The sequence below is a fragment of the Pleurodeles waltl genome, chromosome 1_2, assembly GCF_031143425.1.
Source record: "Pleurodeles waltl isolate 20211129_DDA chromosome 1_2, aPleWal1.hap1.20221129, whole genome shotgun sequence".
In the NCBI taxonomy this organism is placed as follows: domain Eukaryota; kingdom Metazoa; phylum Chordata; class Amphibia; order Caudata; family Salamandridae; genus Pleurodeles; species Pleurodeles waltl.
In genome coordinates this window covers 959,942,898-959,968,218 of record NC_090437.1, presented here as the reverse complement: position 1 = coordinate 959,968,218, position 25,321 = coordinate 959,942,898, and the positions used below count along the sequence as shown (strand labels likewise).

Here is a 25,321-nt window from a genome sequence, read left to right as displayed (position 1 = left end):
AGGATAGACTACGTATTTCTGAGCAAACCGTTAAGACAGATTCTTAACTCTGTAGCCATTCATCCAATAGTCATATCGGATCATGCCCTGGTGGTGGTTAGCCTGAATTGGTCCCTAGCATGCACCTCTTCCAAGCGCTGGTACTTCCCCAGTGTACTTACCCGTGACACAACATCCCGTAACGATCTGCGCTTATCGATCAGGGAATACTTCCAACATAATAGGGTGGGAGATACTAACCCCCATACACTCTGGGATGCCTTCAAAGCGGTCATAAGAGGCAAATGCATCTCACTTGCATCCGCGATGCACTGATTAAAGGCTAAAGACCAACTTTTACTGGAAAGTGAACTTAAGATAGCTGAACGAGATCATAAACTATCCCTGACCTGGCAAGCTCAAAGGAGGGTGGTGTCCCTCAAAGGTAAATTACAAGCTACCTATACAAACAGGACCGAATTGACCCTGTTGAGACTTCAGAAATCCCACTATGACAAGGGCAATAAGATAGGCACCCCCCTGGCAAGAGAGCTTCAAGCCCAACAGGCCCGCGACTACATAGAGCAGGTCACAGACGAGCTCGGAGAACACCTCACAGAAGAGGGGAAAGCGATGGCATTTAGACGGTTTGATGAGCGTCTCTATCACTCAGATCATCCACCCGCCCACGCTCAAGAAACCTACCTGCGAAATACCCACCTACCACAGGTCTCTCAGGAGACGAATGAAAGGCTAGTGGCACTATTTACAGTGGAGGAAGTACAGGCGGCTATAGACACCCTTTCCCTGCATAAGGCCCCGGGCCCTGACGGCTTTACAGCCCATTTCTATAAAACCTTTGGTGCGCAACTGGCGGGACAGCTCGCTGCACTGTTAAATTTTATACGAGGCGAGGGAGCGGTATCCCCATCTGTAGAGGAGGCTCTGATCACTCTAATACCCAAGGCGGGAAAGGACCCTCAATTGTGCGCCTCATACCGACCCATTGCCCTGTTGAATCTTGACGCCAAGTTATACTCTAAAATCCTGGCGGAGAGGATGGAAGGTGTGATGCCAGAGCTGATACATCCAGACCAATCGGGCTTTATCAAGGGGCGCCAAACACATGACAATTTGCGTGTGTCATCCATTTGATGGAAAAGGTTCATAAGAAAAAGGTCCCGACCCTTTTATTAGCTCTAGATACAGAGAAGGCATTTGATAGAGTCGAGTGGACATTTTTGGTGGCAACCATGAGACGTTTTGGATTCGGGGAACAATTTATAACAATGGTAATAAGCAATTACTCATGCCCCAGATCCCGCATCTCGGTAAATGGGGTGACTTCAGAATTCTTTGATCTATCACGGGGCACGAGGCAGGGATGCCCTCTTTCCCCGCTGCTTTTTGCACTGAGTGTTGAGCCCTTGGCAGTGCGGGTGAGGGCTTGCCCTGCATTCCCAGGCATTAAATTTGGCTCCGATCAACATGAAATCTCCTTATTTGCTGACGATATCTTATTATTCGTCACTGAACCCCGCACATTCCTTTTGGTAATTCAGGAGGAATTGACACTCTTTGAACAGATGGCAGGTTTTAAGGTAAATGCGGGGAAATCATATCTTTTCAACCTGTCGATGCCCGCAGGGGCAATGACCCAGGTAGCCTCCTTGACACCATTTGCGTGGGCTAAGAAAGAAATCACTTATTTGGGCATTCAAATTGTTCCCCGGGTGTCTGGTCTGTTCAGAGCTAATTATCCCCCCTTGATTAAGTCACTAGGAAAATACTTTAGGAGGAGTTCTCGGCTGTGGTTGTCTTGGCTGGGGCGGATCAGTAATATCAAGATGACAGTGCTCCCCAGATTTCTCTATTTCTTTGCTGAGACCCAGACGATGTTCACGAGGTTCATTTGGCAAGGAACAAGAGCTCGAGTATCAAATAAAGTACTGGTGCGCCCCAGGGAAGAGGGAGGATTGGCACTTCCTGACCTCCTTCAGTACTATAGAGCTGCACAGCTGCGGGTATTAGCTGAATGGTCCCTCCAACAGTCAGACAAGGTGTGGCTGCACATGGATAGGGCGGTGACGAGCAAGACCTTGTGGGATGTCCCATGGAAGCCCAAGGGGGCACGGCTTCAAAACACATACATTAGCACACCCACCGCCACTACCCTTAAAGTGTGGGACAAGGTAACTAGAACCTACAAGCGTACATCCTTCCCTTCGCCACATACCCCTATCCATTTTAACAAGGCATTCCCACCAGGGGAAACTCCTGGGCCTTTTGATAGATGGAGGGAAGGGGGCTGCTTGCGCATTGCAGACTTATATCATGGGGACCAACTCCGTACGTTCAATAACTGTTGCAGAGATTTTCAGCTTCCTCAGTCCGAACACTACCATTACACTCAGTTGGTGCATTGGGTCTCACAGCCGCATATGAGGGAGGCAGCCACAAGGGATCTTCTTCTAATGGAGAGATTTGTGCAAGGGGGCGGAGTGGCGAGGGGCAGTATTTTCTACGCTATACTCTATACTAGCCGCTGCACAGAAAGCGCTGACCCCTCAACACATCTCCTTTTGGGAACAGGTTCTGGGCGTCACAGTGGGGGAGGACCATTGGCAACATCTATATCGGGACATATCCAAGCACAGCCGCTCAATGGCAGCCAGGGAAGCCCACTACAAGCTGCTCTATAACTGGTACCTCTGTCCCGAGAAGCTTAAGAAACTATACACACACAGGTGTCCGATAGATGTTGGCGGGGCTGTGGCATGCTGGGGGACTTTAGACACATTTGGTGGGACTGCCCAACTATTCGCCCCTATTGGAATGAAATCCTCTCACATCTTAAAGAGATGTTGGGTTACCCCGTACCGACTGCGCCGGAACATGTTCTCTTGGGTCTTCGGGCCCAGGAACTGCAGAAACAATCATACGGGCACCACGCCATTCTTTGGTTAGCTCTAGGAGCAGCGAAGACAACACTAGCGTCCTTCTGGAAAAGAGCAGACCCACCCCCTATAGCCCTGTGGTTCACCAGGCTGTGGAGGAGCCTTGCCATGAAGTGTCTGGTTGATAAAAGGGAGGGCTCACGCAGAAGTTTTGATTGTATTTGGGACCCCTTGGTTAGGTTCCTCTCCAGGGGTCTTCCCCTTACTGCATGTGGTCCCAGGCTAAGAGCTCTACACCTCTTTCATATATAGGAACCAGATACTGAGACTTGTTGAATGGACTTGATAGGGTCCCCGCTGGTTTAGAGAGGGGAGCCCGCAACCACAGACTCCTATCAGTTACTTCAGACACATCCAGGGAAGGATTACTTGTTGTATGTTTAAAGTTGTTTTTTATTTGTTTCATTTACTGAAATGGATGGCTACACTCGCCACTTGCAAGATGTCTCGCGTGCCTTAGATCTGCGTGCTCTCTTTGAACAATGTAAGACTTATCCCGGATGAGGAGACACTAGAAGGGGATAGGACTGCAGTGGGTAGCCCACGATATCACTTGATTGGACATGTTAATTATGTTGTACAAAAATGTCAATAAAAATAAATTTACAAAAAAAAAATGCCTCCAAATGAAATTGCATGTGCCACAAAAATAAGCAGAGGAAAAGAGACTGCATCTAAACTTAACAGCCATATGATTGCAATACAAATGTTGAACTTAAAAAATAGCCACTGCTTATAATTTTATTTGAGTAGGACCATATTTCCTAGCAGGCAGGGGTACATAATACAGGTGTAAAGACCCTTTTTAGTTTTTATGTACAAAATTGGTAAATATGATTCTTATTTACACAAAGAAAAGGACCATTGAGTTTGAATTACAGCAACCTCAATACTAAATACCTATTTTAAACACACAAGGATGTAAAACAAATCAAGATAATGATTGGAAAATAAAAAGTATTGTCAGGGGAAAATGTATTGGTATACCAGTCTTGTCAGTGAAACATAATTCGTTTTAAATGGATGTACACATGTGAACAAGCGAAATGACGTAGTCACGGTGCAAGAGGTCCAGTGGCTGAAATAGGCTGACCCATTGCCCTTTGCTGAATGATGTGGTGAGTGGAAATAATGCGAATGAGAGCCAAACAGACCAGCTGATAAATCGGGATGACTCAAAGCCAAAGGATGTTATGTTATATGAAGGTTGCTTATACATCAGCTGTATGCCAATGTTTCTTGGTGCTATATTAACCTAATCATAGTGGCAGAGCTCATTTATGAATAAGAACGTTTTCAAATGTAATAAGTGAAGATTTCAAATTAATGAATAAAGGTTTTCTTAGTGACCGCAGTTGAGAAGCCATGGGTGCCGAAGGTGACCGTTCTAGGGAAGAAACTCATTGTTCGTTCTTCAATTGCGGGGGGGAGCCTGTTCCAACAGAATTTACATGCAATAAAATGTGGGAGGTATTGAAAAACAGCTCTTTGCACTAAGGACTTACAAACAATTTGTTAATGGAGCGGAAACCTGTGTAATTGTTTTAAGAAAAGTTAAATATTGTGTTTTGGAACCTTGCAAATCAAATGGGCAGCATATTGTATCAGTGATTTGTCAAGGACAGATAAGAGTTGCATTGCCATCGTCGAGGCGAGATTTAACATATACATTGATTAGAGGAACATGAAAACTGTTATGTAAGAATTTCAGAGAATCTCAATTAGTTTCTAAATGGAACAAGCAGATGCTTGAGATCATGGAAGAATGAGGTTCAAATGTAAGTTGGCATCAAGATAGATTCCCAAATAATAGACTGTTGTGCAGATTTATAAAAAAAATTGTATGAGGCCTAAAAACATGCTTCGAAACACCTACACTTTTAATGCAAGCACAGAAGAAACAAAAAGAAAAATATTTAATGGCATTGCTAAACAGAAAAATGCAAGCACACACATCTTAGACCAGTCTTTGGTGCTGCCACTTCATATAACAAAGTTAGATTGTGTTGGCTCCTCCAACAAGAAATAAAAAAACATATTCTTTCATTTTATTTTGTTTGAATGACATTGGCATTTCAGTTTGTGGATGTGCAGGGCTGTTTCTCTTTTGGTGGGGGTTTATCAGTTACTATAGGTTTAAACCTTAAATAGAAAGGCCTAAATAATGTATTCTAGTGTGTATTGAAGTACATTTTGTTCTTGCAAAGGCAAGTAGTGGGTTGGCCATTCTATCATTAAGTTGTTGTGTGATTCTTGAGCTCTGAGCTCGAACAACACCACACTATCACCCTGAGAGGTTTGTGACTGCTCGCCATCGCTATCAGTGTCAAGTGTGGGAAGGGTTGTACTTTGCCCAGTTTGCAGAGCCTTAGTAGGACAGACCCCATGACACGAGAGGCAAACCGTGTCAGCCCCAACAGCTGAGTATCACTGCTTGTCCTTTGTCCCCCGAGCTGAGTCTGACAGAGATTAACCATGAAAAGGTAATATCTGTAGTGAATCATATGACATCTACAGCCTACCACGGGGGTCCAGGGCATTTAACGTTTGATAAAGAATGCATTGAAGATCTACTGTTAATTATCAGAAAAGTGATTATTCCATTCTTTCACTACGTGGATGTGCCAAACACTAAAAAGTACTGCTTAATATCTGAATAAATAAAAGCATCCTAGGACAAATTATCCAAAACCTACTAGCTTCCTTTTATATTAATGAGTCTGAAGAATGCCATTAATTTACATAAGAAAACTCACATTGAATGTAATAAATGTTTAAGATATCTTAGCCAATAGGAATAAAAAGAATGGCACTGCAGAGACCCCAACTATGATTCAAAGAATGAGTGATATTGTGTGAGTGTCTGAAGCAGCTCGTGGATTGCTCATCTCCCTCCAGAATGACTCAGGCAACATTCTGTGTTGGTGAAAGGATGTCATCATCAGGACCGGTAAATATGGAGTGCTGTTGGTTGCATCTCTGCAGCCAATACTTGCAAGATGAGACAAGGCAAACAGTCTGGTTTCAAGGTTGATTGCACAGAAGCACTACTAAAGAACACAGTAAAGTCCTTAGGCGTCATATTTGACCATTAACTACATATGGTCATGCAAGTAATGTATAAGTAAATAAATATAATCATTGGGCCAACCATTTACCTTATGAAACTTGTGGAGAATACTGTCCCTTCTAGCAGAAAAATGTTGTGCAGTACTAGGAGCTACACTTGTTAGTGCTGTGCCCCACACCCAAAAGTTCCAGTATCAAACTTTTTTTGTTTGAGAACAATTTTGAATCATTTTTTTTCATACAGCATCTTGCTTGGCATAAGGCGATTGAAGAAAAAAGAAACAAAAACAAACCAATAAAGTTGAGTGGCATTCTTTTTATCACCTGATTTAGGCAGTAAATCAGGTATCAGGCTGCATGGTACAACTTTAGGTACATCCTTTTAAAAGAGGCAGCTAGTCTGTCAAAATCTAGTGTTACAGGTCCTTTAGTGTGCTGCAATGATGGCAGTTACCCGTCTTCTTAAAAAACAAAAAGCACATAATAGTTATAATATGAGGAATACATTGTTTACTATGCATGTAAGAATAAAATGTAAGACCTTCATCTCAGTACATATACCACTATACAGCTTGGCACCAGATAAACAGCTTGAGGTAGATCATCTGTAGAGGGCACCACGATCCAGGGGTAGAGTATACTGAAAGCAATATAAAATACCAAAGACACAAGGTCATGGAAAGACCTTTGCCAATCAATCCAGTTCTCTTTCTAACCCACTCGTCTGACAATCTGAGACCATGCCAGAAAGTGTATCCGTTTAGGACGGTGTTGAAGACTGGCTTTTTCTAAGATGCTTCCCAAGGGAGGGGGAGAGATACTATATCTTTAGATGCAATTTAAAAATTATCTGATTTGATTAATTGACTAGAATTCTCTTTTTTGACACTAAGTATTTACTTGCAGGCAAATATCCAGTCAATCATGGCTTCTGAAAAGCAAGTGAACATCCTCATGCAGCTGTTGGATGAGGCCTTGAAGGAGGTAGACCAAATTGAAGGGAAACTGAGTAGTTATGAGGAGATGTTGCAGAGCGTGAAAGAGCAAATGGACCACATCTCTGAAAGCAACCACCTCATCCAGCTAAGCAGTGCGAACAATGTAAAATTGCTGTCTGAGATTGAATTCCTTGTGGTAAGTGTCCATTGAAGTAAGATGACATAATTGCATAATCATCACCAATGAGTTTTGAAAATTGTGTTTTAGCTAAGCCTTTAAGGAAGTACTGGCATTATGCTGTATGGATACTATTGTTTACAGTTTTTGTATGAGGGCCACCAATACATTTGAATTCCAATTGAATATCCAATGTACTCCTTTTGGGCACTCTTAACATTCAAAGAGTAGCAAAGAAGGCCCTGCTGGCCCCCTTTAAGGCATGGTGGGACTAGAAATCCAGATATTGCAAGACACAGTAAATAACATGAAATAAAGTCAGTGGGCAGCCATCAGTAGTATATCTTCAAAGAAGAACATAACTTTTATTTAGTGGGGAGTAAGTAGAACAGTTAAAATTATGGTATAAAGTGACCACCACCTGTGAGGCTAAGTATTAACAGTAGAGCTAGACCATTACTAAAACCCCATCATCAGATAACAGTCGGTTGATAGATGCTGCAATTTTGGGGTGGCTGCCTGCCCTGAGGAAATTACAGATAACAGAATTCAGGTTGCGGAACCATTTCTTTGGGAGTGGGAAGTTCTGAAAAATGCAGAGGAACTGAGGCAACAACATCATTTTAAAGAGAGCCCACCCGCAGCATCATGTGAAGTAGGAAGCACCTCCATTTCTGCAGGTCCTGTTTCATGTTTGGGAGGAGGGGGGACAAGTTAAGGGTCCACGTCAAGTCTGGGAGGGTAGAAACATGGATCCCTAGGTAAGACAAAGAGAGGTGATGTGTAGAAATAGAGGAGCTTCATGAGCAAGTGGCAAAGTCGCCTTCGCCCTGTTGACGCGGATCCCTAAAGACTCCTCGTAAAGATCGAGTATTTCCAAACATCTCAGACTTGAGGACTGCAGATGTTCTAGGTAGAGCAGTATATCATACTCGTACAGGGCTATGCATTCCTCCAGCCCAAATTCCCATGCCCATCCCTGCATCTGAGCATTACAGTGCTCAAAGCATTTCAGTGTTTCTAAGGCAAGGGCAAACAGGGGATTTGAGAGAGGACAGCCCTGCCGAGTGCCTGGGTGGACTGGAAAGGAGGTTGTGAGCGTCCCATTTATCTGGACCTGCGCAGATGAATGGTAGTATAGGAGATTAGTGAGCCTACAGAAATATGGACCTAGTCCTGCACTGTCAAGGACTGCACTCATTAAGAACCAGTCAACCAAGTCAATGTTTTCTCGAAGGCAATCGGGAGTAGGACGAAGGGTGTCGTTTCTAGTGTACCTGAGAGAGAGCAACTTGGACTCTTCAGATATAGTGGCGAATGCCTCGGGCCAGCATGAAACCGCACTGGCCAGGATGTATCAAACGTGCCAAAGTTTGTCATAATCAGCTGGCTAGCACTTTTGCAGTTATCTTAATATCTGTGTTTATTAGGAAGCTCAGCCTATAATCAGTACAATTGACTCAAGGCCTGCCCAATTTAGGAATTGTGGTTGTGTCGAGGTCGGGGCTGGACACCAGACTTAAACGCTGCTGTGTACATAGCCAAAAGGTGAGAGATCAAAAGCTCTCTAAACCTACTGTAATATTCAACTAGACGGTACCTTGATTTTCTTGAAACCAGGTCTGTATTCCCGACCTCAAATGGGATGAGCAGTTCCTTTCTGTCATGTACTGTGCTTTAAAACTCCACGTGGGATAGCGGCCTAGCTCTGATGACCCCAGGTGCAGCATAAGTGAAGTGTGGTCTGAGATGCCGTGTGGTTGGATCGCAGCTTTGTTTAAATGAAGAACATCTGTGTCTGACAACTAGATAAGATCAATACGGGATCCACTGTTAAGAGCTGCAGATGTATGGATATAAGCATGGTCTTGCGGATGCCACATCCTCTGTGCATCACAAAGCCCCCGAGAGTCTGCCCAGGCAGTGAGCGTTTGGGAGCAAGAGCGACACCTCGACACCGGGGGACTCGTCGAGTCCCTAGCCGGGTCGAGGACTGCATTAAAGTCACCTCCCACCACTGTGATGCCTTGGGGGAACGTGGTGGGGAGAGAAGAGGATGCGGGATGTACACCGACAGGAAGTTATATTGCCTACCTTCCAGTAGGCACTCAACCTCTACAAACCTCCCCTGCTTGTGTTTTGTCCTGAAAGACCATGATACCCAAGTTCTGATTGAGAGGGTCTTGCCGGTGGCTGCCCCCATGAAGAATAGCGTCATTGTGTAGATGAAGCACGTCTGTCTTCGCCTATACTGGCCATGGGGGGGACCAATGTGTGGCCTTACTGAGTATCTCAGAATGCCATGGCCCTCCTGCCCTAGGGGCAGTACGAGTAGCCGTACGTGGGTGTCAAAGCCTCGGGCCCCTGACGGGCAGCCCAGGTCAGTGAGATCTGAAGTGCAAGCCCTAGCGGCCCTCCTTGGAAAGGAGTAGGTGGCACCCAGAGCAGGTCCCCTTCAAAGCTGGCGCTGCAATGAAGTCTCCTCTTTACTCTGGCCCAGCTCAGTAGGTACTCTACAAGTAAAATCCAGGTCCTTGCACAGTCAGCGGGACCCCCTCCTCCACTGCAGACACTCAAAGGGTCTCTGTGCAGCCGCTGTGTTGGCACTAACCAAGCTCCCTGCAACCTTGAGGGCCCGACAAGGCTGCATGCATCAAACTACCCATGATGGGGCAGCCAGCATCCGCCCAATCCCATCAAACAGTCTCAGGGGCCAGCACCTCCAAAAGTTCAGAGGTCCTACACAGGCAGCGTCCCCTGTAGCCACCCTCACCACGCCGAACCTTCTCTGCAGCATGGATGGGCAAATGTCTCCCCAGAGAAATGGCCTTGGGACTGGCTGACCGTGGTCCCTGACATTCACGGCAGCCCCCACTCAGACGTAGACCGGGAGGGGTTTGGGTGGTGGGGGGGGCAAGAGGTTGGAAGCAGTACTAGAATCTTCGCTTCCTTACCCACCATCACAACAATCACAATTTCATTTTGGAACAGCAATGGAAATATATTCATTTGGTGCTCTGCTTGAAAAGCAGTAGACTAGTTCTGCTTTCTTTTACACCTGTCACCCTAAGTGCTAGCCTATTTTAATACTTAGTGCCTAGGCAGGTGCATAACATTTTGAGTGCACAGTGTACTTTGCTCCAAATTCTTCTGAAAGATGACTAAAGTATGCAAGCCTACCTATCACTCAGATCAGATAAGACAATTTGACCATACTTCTGCTGATCCATAACAATGGCTTATGTTGCCTCATAATTGCTGGTGTGGCCTGTCCCTTAATCTATTTGCATATTGTTTGATTTTCTCCTCCTCTTTTCTACCCTATGGACTCTTTTTCTGTTTTCGTCCTTCTCTAGCATTATGTGCCTCTTTATGCCACATTCCTACTTTCGCTCACCCTTTCTCTTGGGTTTTCCAGCTGGGGGCGCCATGGGTTTGTGCTCCCACTTTATGCGCCCCAGGAGCACTTTGGTATTACTGCAGACGCTTGTGCAGCCCCTTCTGTTATACTGATAGTGCTGGTGCAAATGCAACGCCAGCAGCTATCGTGGAAGGGTGTTCCCTGATTTGTATGGGGGTGAGTCTCCTTGCAAATAAGGGAATCAGTTTGCCTCTGTACATGTGCCAAACTACCAATGTGGGTGCAGTGACAAACATGCCTTTAGTGCACTTAGTGTACCACAAAAAGGTGATGCTGTGTCAGTTCGCTGTCTGAGGGCACTAATGCAGCTGTAACAGATTCTCCAAAGTAATCATGGACTTCTTTGTAAATTCTCTGACAGACCAAAATTAGCAACAAATGTATGAATAAGCATGCCGAAATACCTTTCTAACCAATTTTTGTCAGACTCTCTGGATCCAGTGTTCATAGACTTTGCTATAACATCCTCAAAATCCAAATCCCTGGTGACCTTGTGGTTTCTCTCCCCCTTGGACTCAGATGAGCCTAAAGAAATGGCAGATCTCAAGGGCTGCTTCCCAAGAATGCCAAGATACACTACATAATAAAATCATTGGTGTCTAGTGATTTGGGCCTAAAAAAGCAGATCTGGCCTCAAGGGGTAAAAAAAAAGGTCAGAATACTTGTTCTCCAAAGGGGAGCGACCCTTGCTGCAGGAGCTACTCCCCACAACAACAACCTGTCCCCCCAAAAAGATCCCTGGTGTCTAGTGGGCATTCCTGTTGCACGATCGCAACCCTATTTGTGATTATGCAGCTGGAATGCACACCAAAGAGATATCGGGGGAAATGAAACCCCTTTCCTTTCTCCCAATGCCTCTTTGGCTAACCATCCCAGAGGAAAAGACTTAACTTTTTCTGCCCCACACTGGAAGCAAATGGCTTCCAGTGCGTTCCCAGTGGTTTTTGATGACTTCCGATAGCCAAGGGGGAGGTGGCAGCGGAAGCGCTTCCGCTGCAATCCCTGGTCGGGTAGTGCAGAAGGGCGTCCCACTTGGGGGTGGAGGTCGGGGGAGTGCCTGTGCTTGCCTCGTGGGTGGGTGTCAGGACGGCCGGGTGCCGTCCGACGCACGTGCCCACTGGTTAATTAAATAGAAGAGAAAGATACTTGGCAATTCACCTAAAAAAGTCCTAATTTTTCTTTCTACAGCACTAACCATAATTTCTATGACAAAAAGAACCCCCTTGTTTTGTTCCTTTATAAATTAAATATTTTAAGTTTAACCACTTCAGGTGTGCCACACTTTAGTCAGAAGTAATACTCTTAGCGTTCTAGTTGTTCTTTCGACCATTCTGGGAGGCTCTAAGGGAATCAACTGACAGAACTGGTCCTGTTTGAACTACATGTTTTACTGAGAATGTTAGACTTCATTCTCATGTGGCTGAAAAATGTGAATTTACAGAAAATATGCCCCCATTTTAGCTTTTACAGCACCTTCCATAACCTCCATGGGAAAATCATGATAAATCCGTTTTCTCTCAAACATGATTCATGAAATCCCAGCAGAAGGCATTTTTTCAGGGTGAAATCACCTTAGAACACACCACAATTCCTAAAATTAGTATGTTACGATCAACAAATGATTTGTTTCATAACTAAAATCTCTTATCGCCCCTTATACGTTCTCCTTTTTGTGACCCTCAAGACATGTTATTCACTACAGTGCATTTCATTGGGGTCCATGTACCAGAGTCCTGTAACGGCTACCACAGCATGATACAAATACATACACCTTAAAGTGCATTTTGATCATTTAGAAGGTGTGTATTTGTCCCAAGATGGCTGCCAGCACTTCCTGGTTGAAGTGCTGGCAGCCAATCAGATCTCACTATGAGATCTGTGCTTAGGCTCCGCCCAGATAAACAAATTTGGTTTTCTTTAAATATCTCAAACTGCAAAACAAATTTACACCAAATAACAAAAAGGTCACTTTCTGGACCAAGACCTACCTTTCTACGAAATGTGGTGTAATTCCATCCAGTAGTTCAGGGTGTAGTCGTGTTCAAAATCCCTATGGGATTTAACATTGGAACGTTTGTGCCCTAAGGTAACTTAACTCGCACCCCTGCCATGCAAAGTTTTTTCCTCAAAATCTTTACTGCAAATATTACATTGATATTATTAATAATGATATTAGCAAAAATTTAATGAGTGCTGTAATATGTGGGGTAATTAGCAGTCCATGGCAATGGCGCAAGTTGTAGTTACCTTAGGACACGAGTTATAGTTATTTAAAACAACTCTACCTATAATAGCTAAATTCTGCTGGTTGTGTACATTTAAAATGTGAGCCTAACTATAACTTCCCTGAAACCTTTGGTTTGTTTGAGTGAATTTCTATTTTTTTAATCCTATTTCCTAACTGTAATGTCCCTGTAACCTTTGTTTTTTTTTCAGTGAATTTCTATGTTTTTTTAACGTAAAATAATCTTTATTACTACATGTTAATCCAACTGCCTCTGCGCATGGCCTTAGGCATTGTGCCGCTGGGGATGGCACCAGGGCCAACCCCACGCCACGCACAGCTTTTGGCTACATTTTCAAATTACGTTTTAAAACAATATGGCCGCAAGCTGCTCCCCAGGCGCCAGTGATCACCACCTCCCAGGCCCTATTTAATAAAAAAAAAAGTAGGGTGGGCCGCGTAGACCCCCTGGTCCTAGGGACAACCACCCCCCTGGGGCTACATAATATAAAAGCTTAAGGGTATGACCACCACCTCCCAAGACAACATTAAAAAAGTATATGGGGGGGGGGGTGCAGGGACCGTTTCACCTCCCCCAAAACCTCAGGGACTACCACCTCCCCAGGGAGAGATTTTAAAACAATATGGGGGGGTTGCGTGAGTTCCCCCAGGTCCCAGGGGTCACCACCTCCCGGGGGGACTCTTTTTAGATTATTTATAGAGGGGGCCCACAAGGACCCTTCTGGGGACCACCACCTCCTCGGGGCAAAATACTTATTTTTTTTAGAAAGGGGAGGGTGCCATGTGGCCCTTTCTCTAGGCTGTTTTCGACCCCCAGGGACCCCATCCTCCAGGGCCCAGCCACATATACTTGGGGGCCCAGGGCACCCATTAAAACTTATGGGGACAGCTGGTGGAGCCTCAAGGTCTCTGTCAGCTCCTCTGGGAGTCGGCTTTGCTCCCACACGCAGGGAGGTGCTGCAAATAGCAGCTCCCTGTGTGAGGAAGCAATGTTTTCATCTCTTCTCCTGCCCATATGTTAACGGGCAGGGACAAAGATGAAAACTCCACTTTCAGCAAGTGAGAGCAATTTCAAAGCTCCGGTTTGCTGAAAGCTGAGTGTTTGCTATTACCAAGCAAAAGCAAATGGCTGCCTCCCTACGTTGGGCATCTCGGGAGGTAGCAGATGATGGACATTGTGGGTTGGGTCCACAGGGCTATGTATGGCTCCAATGCCTCCATCCATTCTATTTGGCTCTCTGAGGAGGCGGTGGTCCCTGGGGTCTGGGATCTGCGCGGACCCCCTCCTAAAATCATTTTGTAGCCCCAGGGAGGTGGTGGCCCCCATGGTCCGGGGGGGTCCAGAAGAACTCCATAATTTATTATGTGGCCCCAGGAAGGTGGTGGTCCCCAGGGCGCGGGGAAGGGTCTGCAGGTCCTCCCTATTACATTATTTAACATGTAGCCTCATAATTATTAAGAATAGCCCTGGGGAGGTGGTGATCCCCTGGGCTTTTAAAAGCCCTGTTATGGGGGCCCCAATGCACCCCCTCCTATTTTAAGACTGCAGTGCCCCCAGAACCTGGCACACCCAGGGGCAAAATAACAGAGAAACGTGGACAACGATGTTTTTATTTTTAAATTTTTTAAATTACAGCGAATTTGGCAGATCCAGCCGCAGATCTTCCTGTGATTTAAAAATAAATAAATACTTTTAATCCTTAGAGGGGCGAAGGAATACCAAGACTAGGGGGTTAGGGTATATATACACTGCCCCCTTTCCTTTTTTGTAAGGGTTTTTTGGGGAGTCAGCTTAAGCAGAGTCCCAAAAAGACTGCCAACACTTCTTGTTTGAAGTGTTGGCTGCTAATCTGATCTCAGTTGGAGATATCCCTGGATCCTCTGCACTAGATATACAAGTTTCTTTTCTCTTTATTATCTCAAAAACTAAAGAACATATTTACACAAAATAAAAAAGGGTGATCAGCGGACCAAAAGCTACCTTTTTGCCAAATTTGGTGAAATTCCGTGCGGTTCGGGCTGCAGGTGTGTCTAAAGAGTCTTAGGGAATTACCATGGGAAACACACTTCTCTTGACCACCTCCGCCCCCCTTTTCTCAACCCCCACTCGACAGATTATCCAAAACTTTACATGCACATCAAGACCCAAGTTGACACTTTTAGGTGTGATTGATATAGAGAGATAGAGAGATAGATAGATAGATAGAGAGATAGAGAGATAGAGAGATAGAGAGATAGAGAGATATAGTGATATAGTGTTCGGCCCGGATGTGTGCAGCTTGTTACCTCGAAGAAGTCTTTTGAGTCCTCCTCTTGCTAGTAAAGCTCATGTGCATCAACTCCATTGTTAGATTATTTTCTTTCTGTTGTCGGGTTCGGATGTGCGCTTTTGTGCTCATGTTCGAGATCGTCATCTGTACTCTTTTGGGGTACCACGGTACTCCTAGCCGATGTTATTATTGTTCTATTATATATCCCATTCTTCATTCTGTATCAGGTCGAGGATTCCATCTCCGCTGGTTGATTCCCATATCTGACTTGCCTTTTGTGGGCCTCGCCCTTCAGGCCCTTTTGTTTTTTGGGTCTTCAAATTGCTCTATATAAAGTTGCGAGAGTGATGGACAGAATGCCCTTTAGATATTGTCCCCGAAACCATTCCAAATATCCATGGACCGACCCCCATCTGGTCTGTAATCTTAGCCTTTCTCCCAAGCATAAGCTCAAGTGCAACACCTGCCACTCTTTCAAATCTAAAAAGACCTTCGGTGACCATTGATCCTGATGCTCGGTGATGCCCTGGAGGAACGGCAAAGAACCAGTGGATCTCTTTGCCATGGAATAGCATCCAGAAAGCCACACAAAGGCATAAGCAGCCGGCAAAGAGCTGTTTTTGCCAGAGGACAGCAACAGCTCCGACCTAGAAATCGAGGACTTGCGAGTTGCTCAGAAGGTTGTGAGTACACACCCTGCCCCTCCTCCATACATCTTGCAAACCAATACATCTCCTCAAAGGGCTGCATAGCAACCCATGACCATGAAAAACATACCAGTGGGCCACCACTGCCATGGTAGGTACCGAAAATCAACTTTGGCTTCAGCATCCAGCCCTGGTTTGGCACCAAAAAAAAAATAGTAAGCCAATTGACTCGGCTCCAACTGTGACCGGCTTAACAGCAAGCAAATCGCTGGCATTAATATTGCAGGTACTGAAACCAACATCGCCTCCGACCCCACCAGCACTGTAACCAACATCAGGGCCGGGACTGAAACCAACATTGGCACTGAAGTCGGCTCACACCACAATCTGCACCGAAACAGTCAAGCCACTCCTCCATTGGCTCCAAGAAGAGATAGAGCCCATCAAAGGCACTTGGCAAGTCATCCTCGGGCAGGAAAAATCATTGCTCAATCACTTAAAGGTGCCACACATCCAACAAAAAGCCAGCTTACCTACAAAATAGGCAACGCGTCTCTTTTTTTAAATTTACAGTTATCAAAGCCTTCATAGAAGGCCTCAAATGCAGTAATCTCTCCCTGCACTCCCCAAGCACCTTCCTGGAACCTCAATATCATGCTCACCTGGCTTTTGGGTTCCCCTTTTGAGCCTCTCCAATCTTGTCCACTGCAGTTTTTTTCATGGAAAGTGTTTTTTCTAGTGACTATTACTTCCTTGTGACGTGTCAGCGAGCTCCAGATATTAACCTAAAAATAACTGTTTTTATGGTGCATAGAGACAAAGTTGCCCTCCACACTAATCTGAAATTCCTACATAAGGTAGTTTTGCAATTCCATCTCAATCAGTCGATAAAACTTTCTGACTTTTTCCCTAAACCAGACTTGGTGGCAAAAAGGGCTCTACACCCACTAGATGTCAAATGAGCTCTTATGTATTATATAGATAAACAAAACCGTTCAGAAAGACTCAGCAACTTTTTGTTTCGTTTTCAAAATCTCACAAAGGAAAGGCTCTTTCCAAATCAGATTTTGCTAAGTGGATAGACAAATGAATTTCAAACTTGCTATGCTAAAGCAAAGAGTACTTTATCAGTTCGTCCAAAGGCTCACTCCACTCGCAAAAAGGGAGCACCTGTGGCCTTTCTAGGCAATATTCCAACAGCTGAAAGATGCAAAGCAGCTAATTGGTCCACACCTTCACAAAACACTACTGTGTGGATGTGTTAGCTCGACAAGAGGCCACAGTCAGTCAAGCAGTGCCGTGTACACTTGTTGAATCTACTGCAACACCCACAGGTTAGCCACCGCTTTAGAGAGGACTGCTTTAAAGTATATGTACAGCATGTGTATCCACAGCCACACATGCCTCGAACTGGAAATGGTACTTACTCAGTAGACATGTGTTCGTGGAATGACGTGCTGTAGATTCACATCCGCCTACCCTCCTCCTTGTGGTTGTTGCAATAATTTTTCTATTCTTTTTTTTTTTCTGTATGAACATACATCTTTGCACATCTTCGCAAATCACTCTATCCTCACCCGCCTTACAGCAGAAAACAATCTAACAATGGAGTCAGTGCCCCACACATTACCAGCAAGAGCAGGAGTCACCCAACCTTGCAACTTGGAAGACTTCTTTGAAGAAAAACAACTTACACACATCCAGGCCTAACACTAAATGGCGGAAGTATGCACAGCATGTGAATCTACAGCACTATATGCCACAAACAGATGTCTACTGGGTAAGTAACATCTTCCTTTCATATATGCTCTCAATTTTAGCTGCTGTGCTGCACTTACTTTCCATTACCCCTCTTTTAGCTCACACTTACTGCTGGAGAGGAAGATTACCTGCTTTCAAATAGGAATCTATGTTGAGCAGAATCCCATAGTTTACCAGCATTTATCTGTGTTCTCATCTTGCAGAACCACATGGATTTATCCAAAGGTCATATAAAGGCCCTTCAAGAAGGAGATCTTGCTTCATCTCGAGGTATTGAAGCTTGCACCAATGCAGCGGAGGCACTTTTACAGTGTATGAATGTAGCTCTCCGACCAGGTAAATGGATTATCAGTTTTCCTTTTTACTATTACTGCCTCTGTAAAGCATAATGGCATTTGTATAAGTTATAGAGAACAATTGTATCATATTTGCATAATTGTATTCTATTTTAGTAAGCCAGGAATTGTATATTGAAGTAATATAGTTCAGCATGGGGATTTTAGCTTCTGTGGGATAGTTTTTGTACATAGAGATAGGTCGTATGTACCTTCCTCAGCTGTTGGAGAGGGAGGTTATATTTGTTAAACCCCCCCAAGGTATAGCTCAACTTGATTCAATGGTAGATATAGTCAGTTTGTTGCTGAGTTACTATCTATGCATGAATTAGATAGATTAACGCAGTCCTGGATCCTGCATCTGTCCTTGAGCCATCTTGAGTATCCGAACAGCCCACCTTGAAATATGATGAATTCGAAGGGACACTCCCATTCAGATTTCTCACTTTGTAAATATCCCCATGTGCCCGACTGGATCTTGAAACTCAAAAAGTAGTGCTACTGTGTGCTGTTGGGAGGCCCTGTGCGCATACAAATACCACCTATGCTTGCTGATGACATGCATCCAGAGTACCGATCCTCTTTTATTTTTGAGTTTTTGAAGTGATTTTTGCTAAAAATAAAATCCAGTGTGGAGAGATACATGTCACCACCTAAGACTACAGGGTTTAAGCCTTGTAGCATCTGTCACAAACAGATGTCTGTGACAGATCCCCATAAGGTGCATCTTTGGTGTTTGTGGTCAGAGCAAATCTCGAAAGCCGATGACGACTGCACCCAGATGAACCCAAAGGCCATTCCTGAACATGCGTTGAAGCACTGCAAGACTCCACGCAGGTCTTGCTCCAGGTCAAAATCTAGAGTGCGGGCCCGCTACCGTGCCAGATAATCTTCGCAGTGTAAGTCTTCTGGTAAGTCAAAGAAAAAAACTAATTTCAAGCAGGACTTAGCCTCTTCCCGCTACTCTCAGAAGAAAGCCAGAGGATGTCATTGTGCCTCCAGGTCTCGCTTCCATCCTACTTGAGGAGTTGGTTGTGTCTTTGATCCATATTTTGCACCATGAGTTCCCAGGTCTGTTGACGACGTCACAGCAAGCCAAAGCCTTTTGAGAGGCCATGCTGCACATCTTTGGCATGCTGCTGGCTCCCTCTTGAGTGCCTTTGGGCCCCAAGGAGCCTCCAGTTGGTTTACCGGAGGCGGGTCTGCTATCTATGTCCCTTGAATCTCCTTGGGTTCCACACCAGTGTTTTTGGGTTTGGCACCAAACTCTGCTCTGGTCCCATGGATGTTGACACTGATACCATTGGCACCGGAGGAATCCAAGCTGAAGTAATTTTAACAGAGGCATCACCTAAATCCTGATTTGGCACAGCAAAAACTAAACCCCTCAGACTCAGACACTATTCCACATGGTTGCACACAGAAATGCAGTAGTGTTGGCTTGGACTCCAGCCAGGGCCACCCATATGGAGATGACAATGGAGAGGACGGGAAAGAGTTTGCCCCCAGTTATGATTGATAATTGGTACATGAACCTACAGGATGCCAGTGTGTTGAATACCTTACCCAATACTGCGCTAGTCCCCTCCCACCCCCACTCGCATCAGCTATGTAAGAGAGTACTTCTTTTGCCACTGTGATTCAGAGGGATTCTAAGGTCCTTAACCTCCACCTCCTCGCTATGGATGTAAAAATAAAAGTGTCCTCATTGTGTTATTCAACCTGGCCAGGCAGTGACTGAACCTCTTCTGTCCTTTAGCGAGCCCTCCATGGACATGCTATTGGGCACTTGGGCAAAACCATGAGCTGATACTACTGTCAATTAACAGGCCGCCCATTGGCATGGACCATTTCCAGGTGATCCTGACTTTTTAATTTTGTGTCCAACTTGATGAGTTTAGCGGTGCAAGCGTCCACCAGCAAGGTCAACCCGAATGCTTTTCTGACAACTCCTCCTAACACAGTTCAAATGCATGGATATGTTGGACAAACATTTTCTCATAGGCCAGCCTTCTTGCGGTTGGTCAATGCCAGCTACCTTCTTGGCTACTAAACACATGCACTTTAGGACACGGTTGAAGAGAGGTTACTGGCAGTCCCAGACAACCTACGGGCTTTCCTGCCCCAAACCATTCAAGATGGCAGTAGTGCAGCGAAGTTCATAATCCTCTCTGGCCTAGAGGGAAGTGATTGTCTAGGAAGGGCAATTGGAATAAACTTTGTGATCTGATGTTGTGCCTGGAGGAGAACCCACAGTCTTCTCAGGGGACATCCAGTCATCCTTACTTGGCATGCCCTTCGATGGTAACAGCTTGTTTTGCGAAAAGTCAGACTCTGGAGCATTTTACAGAGAACGAACTCCTTGGGATTTTAGGCACCAGTCCAGCAATGGGGATATAGTCCCCCCAGCCCTTTCGAATGGGCCCACTAGACAGTGACCAGACTGCCAGAGACAGCAGAGGTCCAAGCACCTGCTCTCTGCCACCAATGTCCAAACCTCTTTAGTGGCCTATTCGTGGTACTCAGCACCTGGTAAGAGGAAAGGATAGGCACTTACTCGTGGGGTGGCAGAGCATTACACCAGGCAGGTGGATCCTCCAAATTGTCCACCTCTTGTATTCCTTTTTGACCACTGCACCTGTCACCTACATCAGAGCGGCAGTCGGAGTACCATCTGTCCATTTTGCTTTGGGAGGTGCTTGCTGTTTTGGAGAAAGGAGCCATAGAGAATTGTCTGCCTTGGAAGTAGGGACTGGACGTTACTCCTGCTACTTCTTCATTTAAATGAAGGATTGAGGTCTTTGTCCTATCTTAGATCTTCGTCCTGCGCAAGGACAAATTCAAGATGCTCATCCTGGTCCAGGTTCTCTCTGCCCTGGATCCCAGAGACTGGGTAGTGGTAATGGACCAGCTGGATGCCTGTTTTCACATTCCCATTCGGCAGGCCAACAGGCGTTACCTGTGGTTCAGCGGAAATGTTCAGTTTTCCATGCTCCCATTCAGTACCCCTCTGGTCTTCACACAGGTGATGGTGGAAGCTGCTGCCAGTGTTCGGCAATATTAGTACCAGTCTTCCTGTACCTCAAGGACCAGTTGTTGAAGGTAGGTTCACTACAATTACTCTCAGATCACCTTCAGATGAAGGCAAAGCTGTTGACATTGTTGGGGTTCTATATCACCTGCTGAAGTCCCACCTAACTTCTATGGGAGGCTTCCCTTCATCTCAGCCATTCTGGCTGCAATGTACCAATGAGTCCAGGCTTTAGGGCTGTGATCCTGATGTTTCAACCTATTCTGGGTCTCAGTGAGGATGGATCTAAGGCTTTTTGGCCTGCTTACCTCCTTCTTGCCCAATAGTATATCTGAGCCCTGCCGTGGAATCTAAAGTCTCAGTAGGACCAGCACCAGGATAACCTGTTGGATTCCATTCAAGTGTCAGACAGCAAAAGATCTGCATTGTGGCTGCTCATTTGCAATTTGTCCAGCAGCAGACCCCTATTCCTGCCCCACCCAGACTTGACAGTGATGACGGACGCATCGCAACTGGTTGGAAAAGCCATCTGGGAGAGGTAGAGATCAGAAGAATCTGATATCCGGCGGAGTCATGCATCACATAAATGTGTTGGAGCTGTGAGTAATTCACTTGACATTAAAAACCTTCTTGTTGATCATGAAGGGCAGGCTGGATCAGTTTCTCTTGGACAACTCCACCGCCATGTGGTACTAAGACAAGCAGGGCATGCTGATGTTGCGGACCCTGTGCCAGGGAAAGACATAGCCAAACTGGGGAACCTACCTGAGCTGTCTAACTGGCAGAAGGAAGGGGGTCCCACCCGGGTGGAGTTCGGCAAGGCACAGACAGAGTGCTCTACTTTTGTGGGTCTTCGGCAGCAGGCTGAGGCCCAGGGAGCAGGTGAAACCCCTGGCAAGTACCTGGTTTACTGGGAGAATGGGCTTCTGTACAGCGAGCCTAAGGATCATGAGCCTGGTGCAACACGTGTATTGGTGGTCCCCCAGTTCTACAGATCCTTCCTACTGGGTCTGGCTCATGATGTGCCACAGGAAGGTCATTAGGGGTATGACAAGACCTTTGATGGGTTTGTCACCAACTTTTATTGACCTCAAAGGAGGCAGACCTCAGCTGCATACTGAACATTCTGTCCGATCTGCCAGGCGAGTGGCAAGTCGGGGGGGAGTGCAAGCCCCCTGTGAAACTGTTACTGATTGTAAGCACCCCTTTTGAGCAGGATGGTATTAACATTGTGGGGCCTTTGGATCCAAAGACAGCCATGGGCAACAGATTCATTCTGATCTTGGTGGACCATGCCACCAGTACCCTGAGGCTATCCCTCTGAGGACAGGGAGAGCGCCCGTGGTGGCCTGGGCACTGATGGGGATATTTAACCATATGGGCTTCCCCAAGGAGGTGGTATCTCACAAGAGTATCAATTTCATGTCCAACTACATGAAGGCCATGTGGAAGGAGTGTGGGGTGACCTATAAGTTCACCACTCATTACCACCCCTTAACCAATGGGTAGGTTGAAAGTTTCAACCGTAGCCTGAAAAGCTTGATTCTGGGTCTAACCAAACCCATTTGGCATAAGTAGAACGTCCTCCTGTCATGTCTGTTGTTCGCCAACAGGGAAGTACCTGCAGAAGAGGATTTGAACTTCTCTGTGGGCACCCTGTGAAGGAGCCTCTCACTCTGATAGAGGAGGGCTGGGAACAAACTCCCAGGAGAGACCCCCCATGCTCTGATCAGCTACATGCTGGCCCACCACAACCAGACAGTGCTCTTCAGGAAGCTGGTCCAGGAGAACCTGGAAGCCAGCCAGGAGGACCTGAAACACTGTTATGACCAGTACGCCACTTTGGTGGGCTGGCCAAAAAGTTTGGGTCATGGAGCCCCATGCTCTTCAAGACTGCTTGTCCGGGGTCCCCTCGTTTGAACAGGTATTACCTACCCCTCATCCTTATATCTTTATCCTCTTTAAACCCCCCACATAGCCTAAAATATGTTGGAAGTGAACTCTACCTCAGGTTCTCATATTACGACCGATACCTTGTTTGTGACTTATGCGTTCTCTTCTTCTTCTTTGGTTTTCTAATATCACTGATGTGCAATTACTTTCAAATGATGGGACCCTGATCCCACTGACTTTGTATCACATTGTGTTATTAACAATAAAAGAAAAGTTAAAAAAATAAATAAAAAAAAGACTGCTTGTCCGGGCCCTATGAGGTCAAGGAGCGGATGAGCAATGCCACCTACCTAGTGGACCTCAGAACATATTTAATTTACTTAAGTCCCTAGTAAAGTCCACTTTGTGCCCACGGCCTGTAAATGAAATGATGCTACTAGTGAGCCTGCACCACTGATTGTGCCACCCACTGCGCTAGCCTTCAAACTCGATCCAGGCCTGTCACTGTAGAAGCTGTGTGTACAGTTTTAAGCTAAGATTTTGACCTGGCAAGTGTGCACTCCTGCTAGGCCCAAACCTTTCTTTTTATTACATATGTCACCCTAAGATAGGCCCTCATTAGCCCCAACGGTAACGTGCAGTCTATTTAAAAAGATGGACATGGAGCTTTTAATTTAACATGTCCATGTAGTGAAAAACACTTAAATTCGTTTTTCACTGCTGCAAGGCCTATCTCGCCCATAGATTAACATCAGGACTGCCTTAAAGCATCTTTTAAGTGCAATTTCTGATTGGCAATCAATAGAAAAATAAAATTTACTGTCTCTGGATTCACATTTTAAGTCAGATTATAAATTGCTAGTCTCAAAATGCCACTTTCAGAAAGTTGGTGTTTTCGTACTTAAACCATCCTGTGTCTCTGCCTGTCTCGGAATACGAGTATGGGGAAGAGGACAGTTGGGCTTTGTGCATTCCCTCTAGACAGTCATCCACACAGGGAACTTTGGTGTGACATTTGCATCCTGATAGCCCATCACTAGCCTGATGGGTCTTCCTGAGCTAGATGGGTGGGCGGAGCTGACACACCTGAATAGAGCTCCTCACACAAAGGTCTGCTTCACCCTGTGCCGAGTGTCTGGATCCAGGGGAGGAAGGGTAGGGATTTTTTCGATCTTGAAAGGCCTTCTTGAAGTCTCCCCCACTTCAAAGTTGCATTTGGGTATAGGTACTGGACCGCAAAACCCAGAAAAGCAGAACTCTACTGGAACCAAGGACCTTTTGCCAGAAAGGACTGCTGTGTTGCCAGGAGGCGCTGTCACTCTGCATCTCCATTGCTGTGTTGGCCTGCTGCTGCTGATTGCTGTGCTGTAGGAGGGACTGCCCCTTTGCCTCTTGCTTTGCTGTTTTGGCCTGCTGCTTCTGTCCTGGAGTGAGAGGAACTAAGCTCAGTCTCTACATTCTTGCAACTAAAGTTCTCCAAGGGCTTGTTGACTTGCCCCCTGTTCACGAAGTCTCAGGACTATCAAAGACTTCACTGCCTTTCCCTGCACTCTCACCAATGCCCATTCTGCGAGAACTTGTGGCTGCTCAGCAAGGATCAAGACCTTTGTGTTTGGGAGAGCCGGCGCTGCCCGATCGTCAGCTGGGCACAGCACGCCATATACCTTGTACCCAATGACCCCGCTCTTTGAGAGGTGTGTGCAGTGGAGTCCCAAGTGATGACCGTGCACGACCGCTGTCTGCATTTCCCAGCTTGAGTCATTGATAGAGCAACAGCGTCACCGTCTGCCCGCATTTCTCAGGTTGGGTTATTGCCAGAGCAACAGTGTCAGCGTCTGCACACATTTCCGGGCTTGAGGCATTGCCAGAGCAATGGTGTCGCCGTCCTCCCGCATTCCCCAGATTAAGGTGTGGCCAGAGCAACAGTGTCACCTCATCACAAGCTGCAGCCTGTTCCCCTCGCATTGAGGAAGGTGCTCTAAAGGAAGGGCCTGAGCGGTCCTGTTGACTGTATTGCACTCTCACTCATAAGCAGCTGGGATTGTTAAGTGCACTGGTCCTGAGGAATCTTAATCAGTTTTACGCACAGATGATTTTTAAGCATTATCAAACACCTTGAATTAGTTACATATATCCTAACCCTAATCCATAATTTAAAGATTACTCATTGGATATTTGTTGTGTTAATCTGATTTTACTCATATAAATATCTACTATTTTTCTAAACTGGTGTGGTGTTTTTCACTGTGTTACTGTACTAAAGTGTTGCACAAATAGTTTACACGTTGCCTCTTGAGTTAAGCCTGACTGCCCTGTTCCAAGCTACCAGGGGGTGAGCGCAGGTTATTTTAGGTTGTGTATCTGACTTACCCTGACTAGGATTGCAGTCCCTATATAGACAGGGTGCATACCTTTGCTAACTACAGACCCAGTTTTTACAGGGCCTACAGAACTTTTTGATCTGAGCCATTCCACAGACTCACCAGCTTGGGAAGTACTGTTTTGGCATCTGTTCACAAGTCAAGGAATCTGCAATTGGATGTATCCATCAGAAGAACAAGTTACTAGCCTTCTATAATGTTCTTTCTGGTGGAGAC

General features: G+C 45.7%; 1 protein-coding gene across 4 annotated transcripts in view; it reads left to right on the top strand.

Moving 5' to 3' along the window:
• The window catches only part of EXOC1 (exocyst complex component 1), a 237,878-nt gene that overhangs the window by 85,794 nt on the left and 126,763 nt on the right, over positions 1-25,321 (top strand). For all 4 annotated transcript variants that reach the window (XM_069200939.1, XM_069200919.1, XM_069200929.1 and 1 more), the window contains 2 exons: positions 6,912-7,139; positions 17,669-17,801. In XM_069200939.1, the coding sequence (XP_069057040.1) occupies positions 6,912-7,139; positions 17,669-17,801 (361 nt within the window). The remainder of the gene's footprint in view (positions 1-6,911; positions 7,140-17,668; positions 17,802-25,321) is intronic.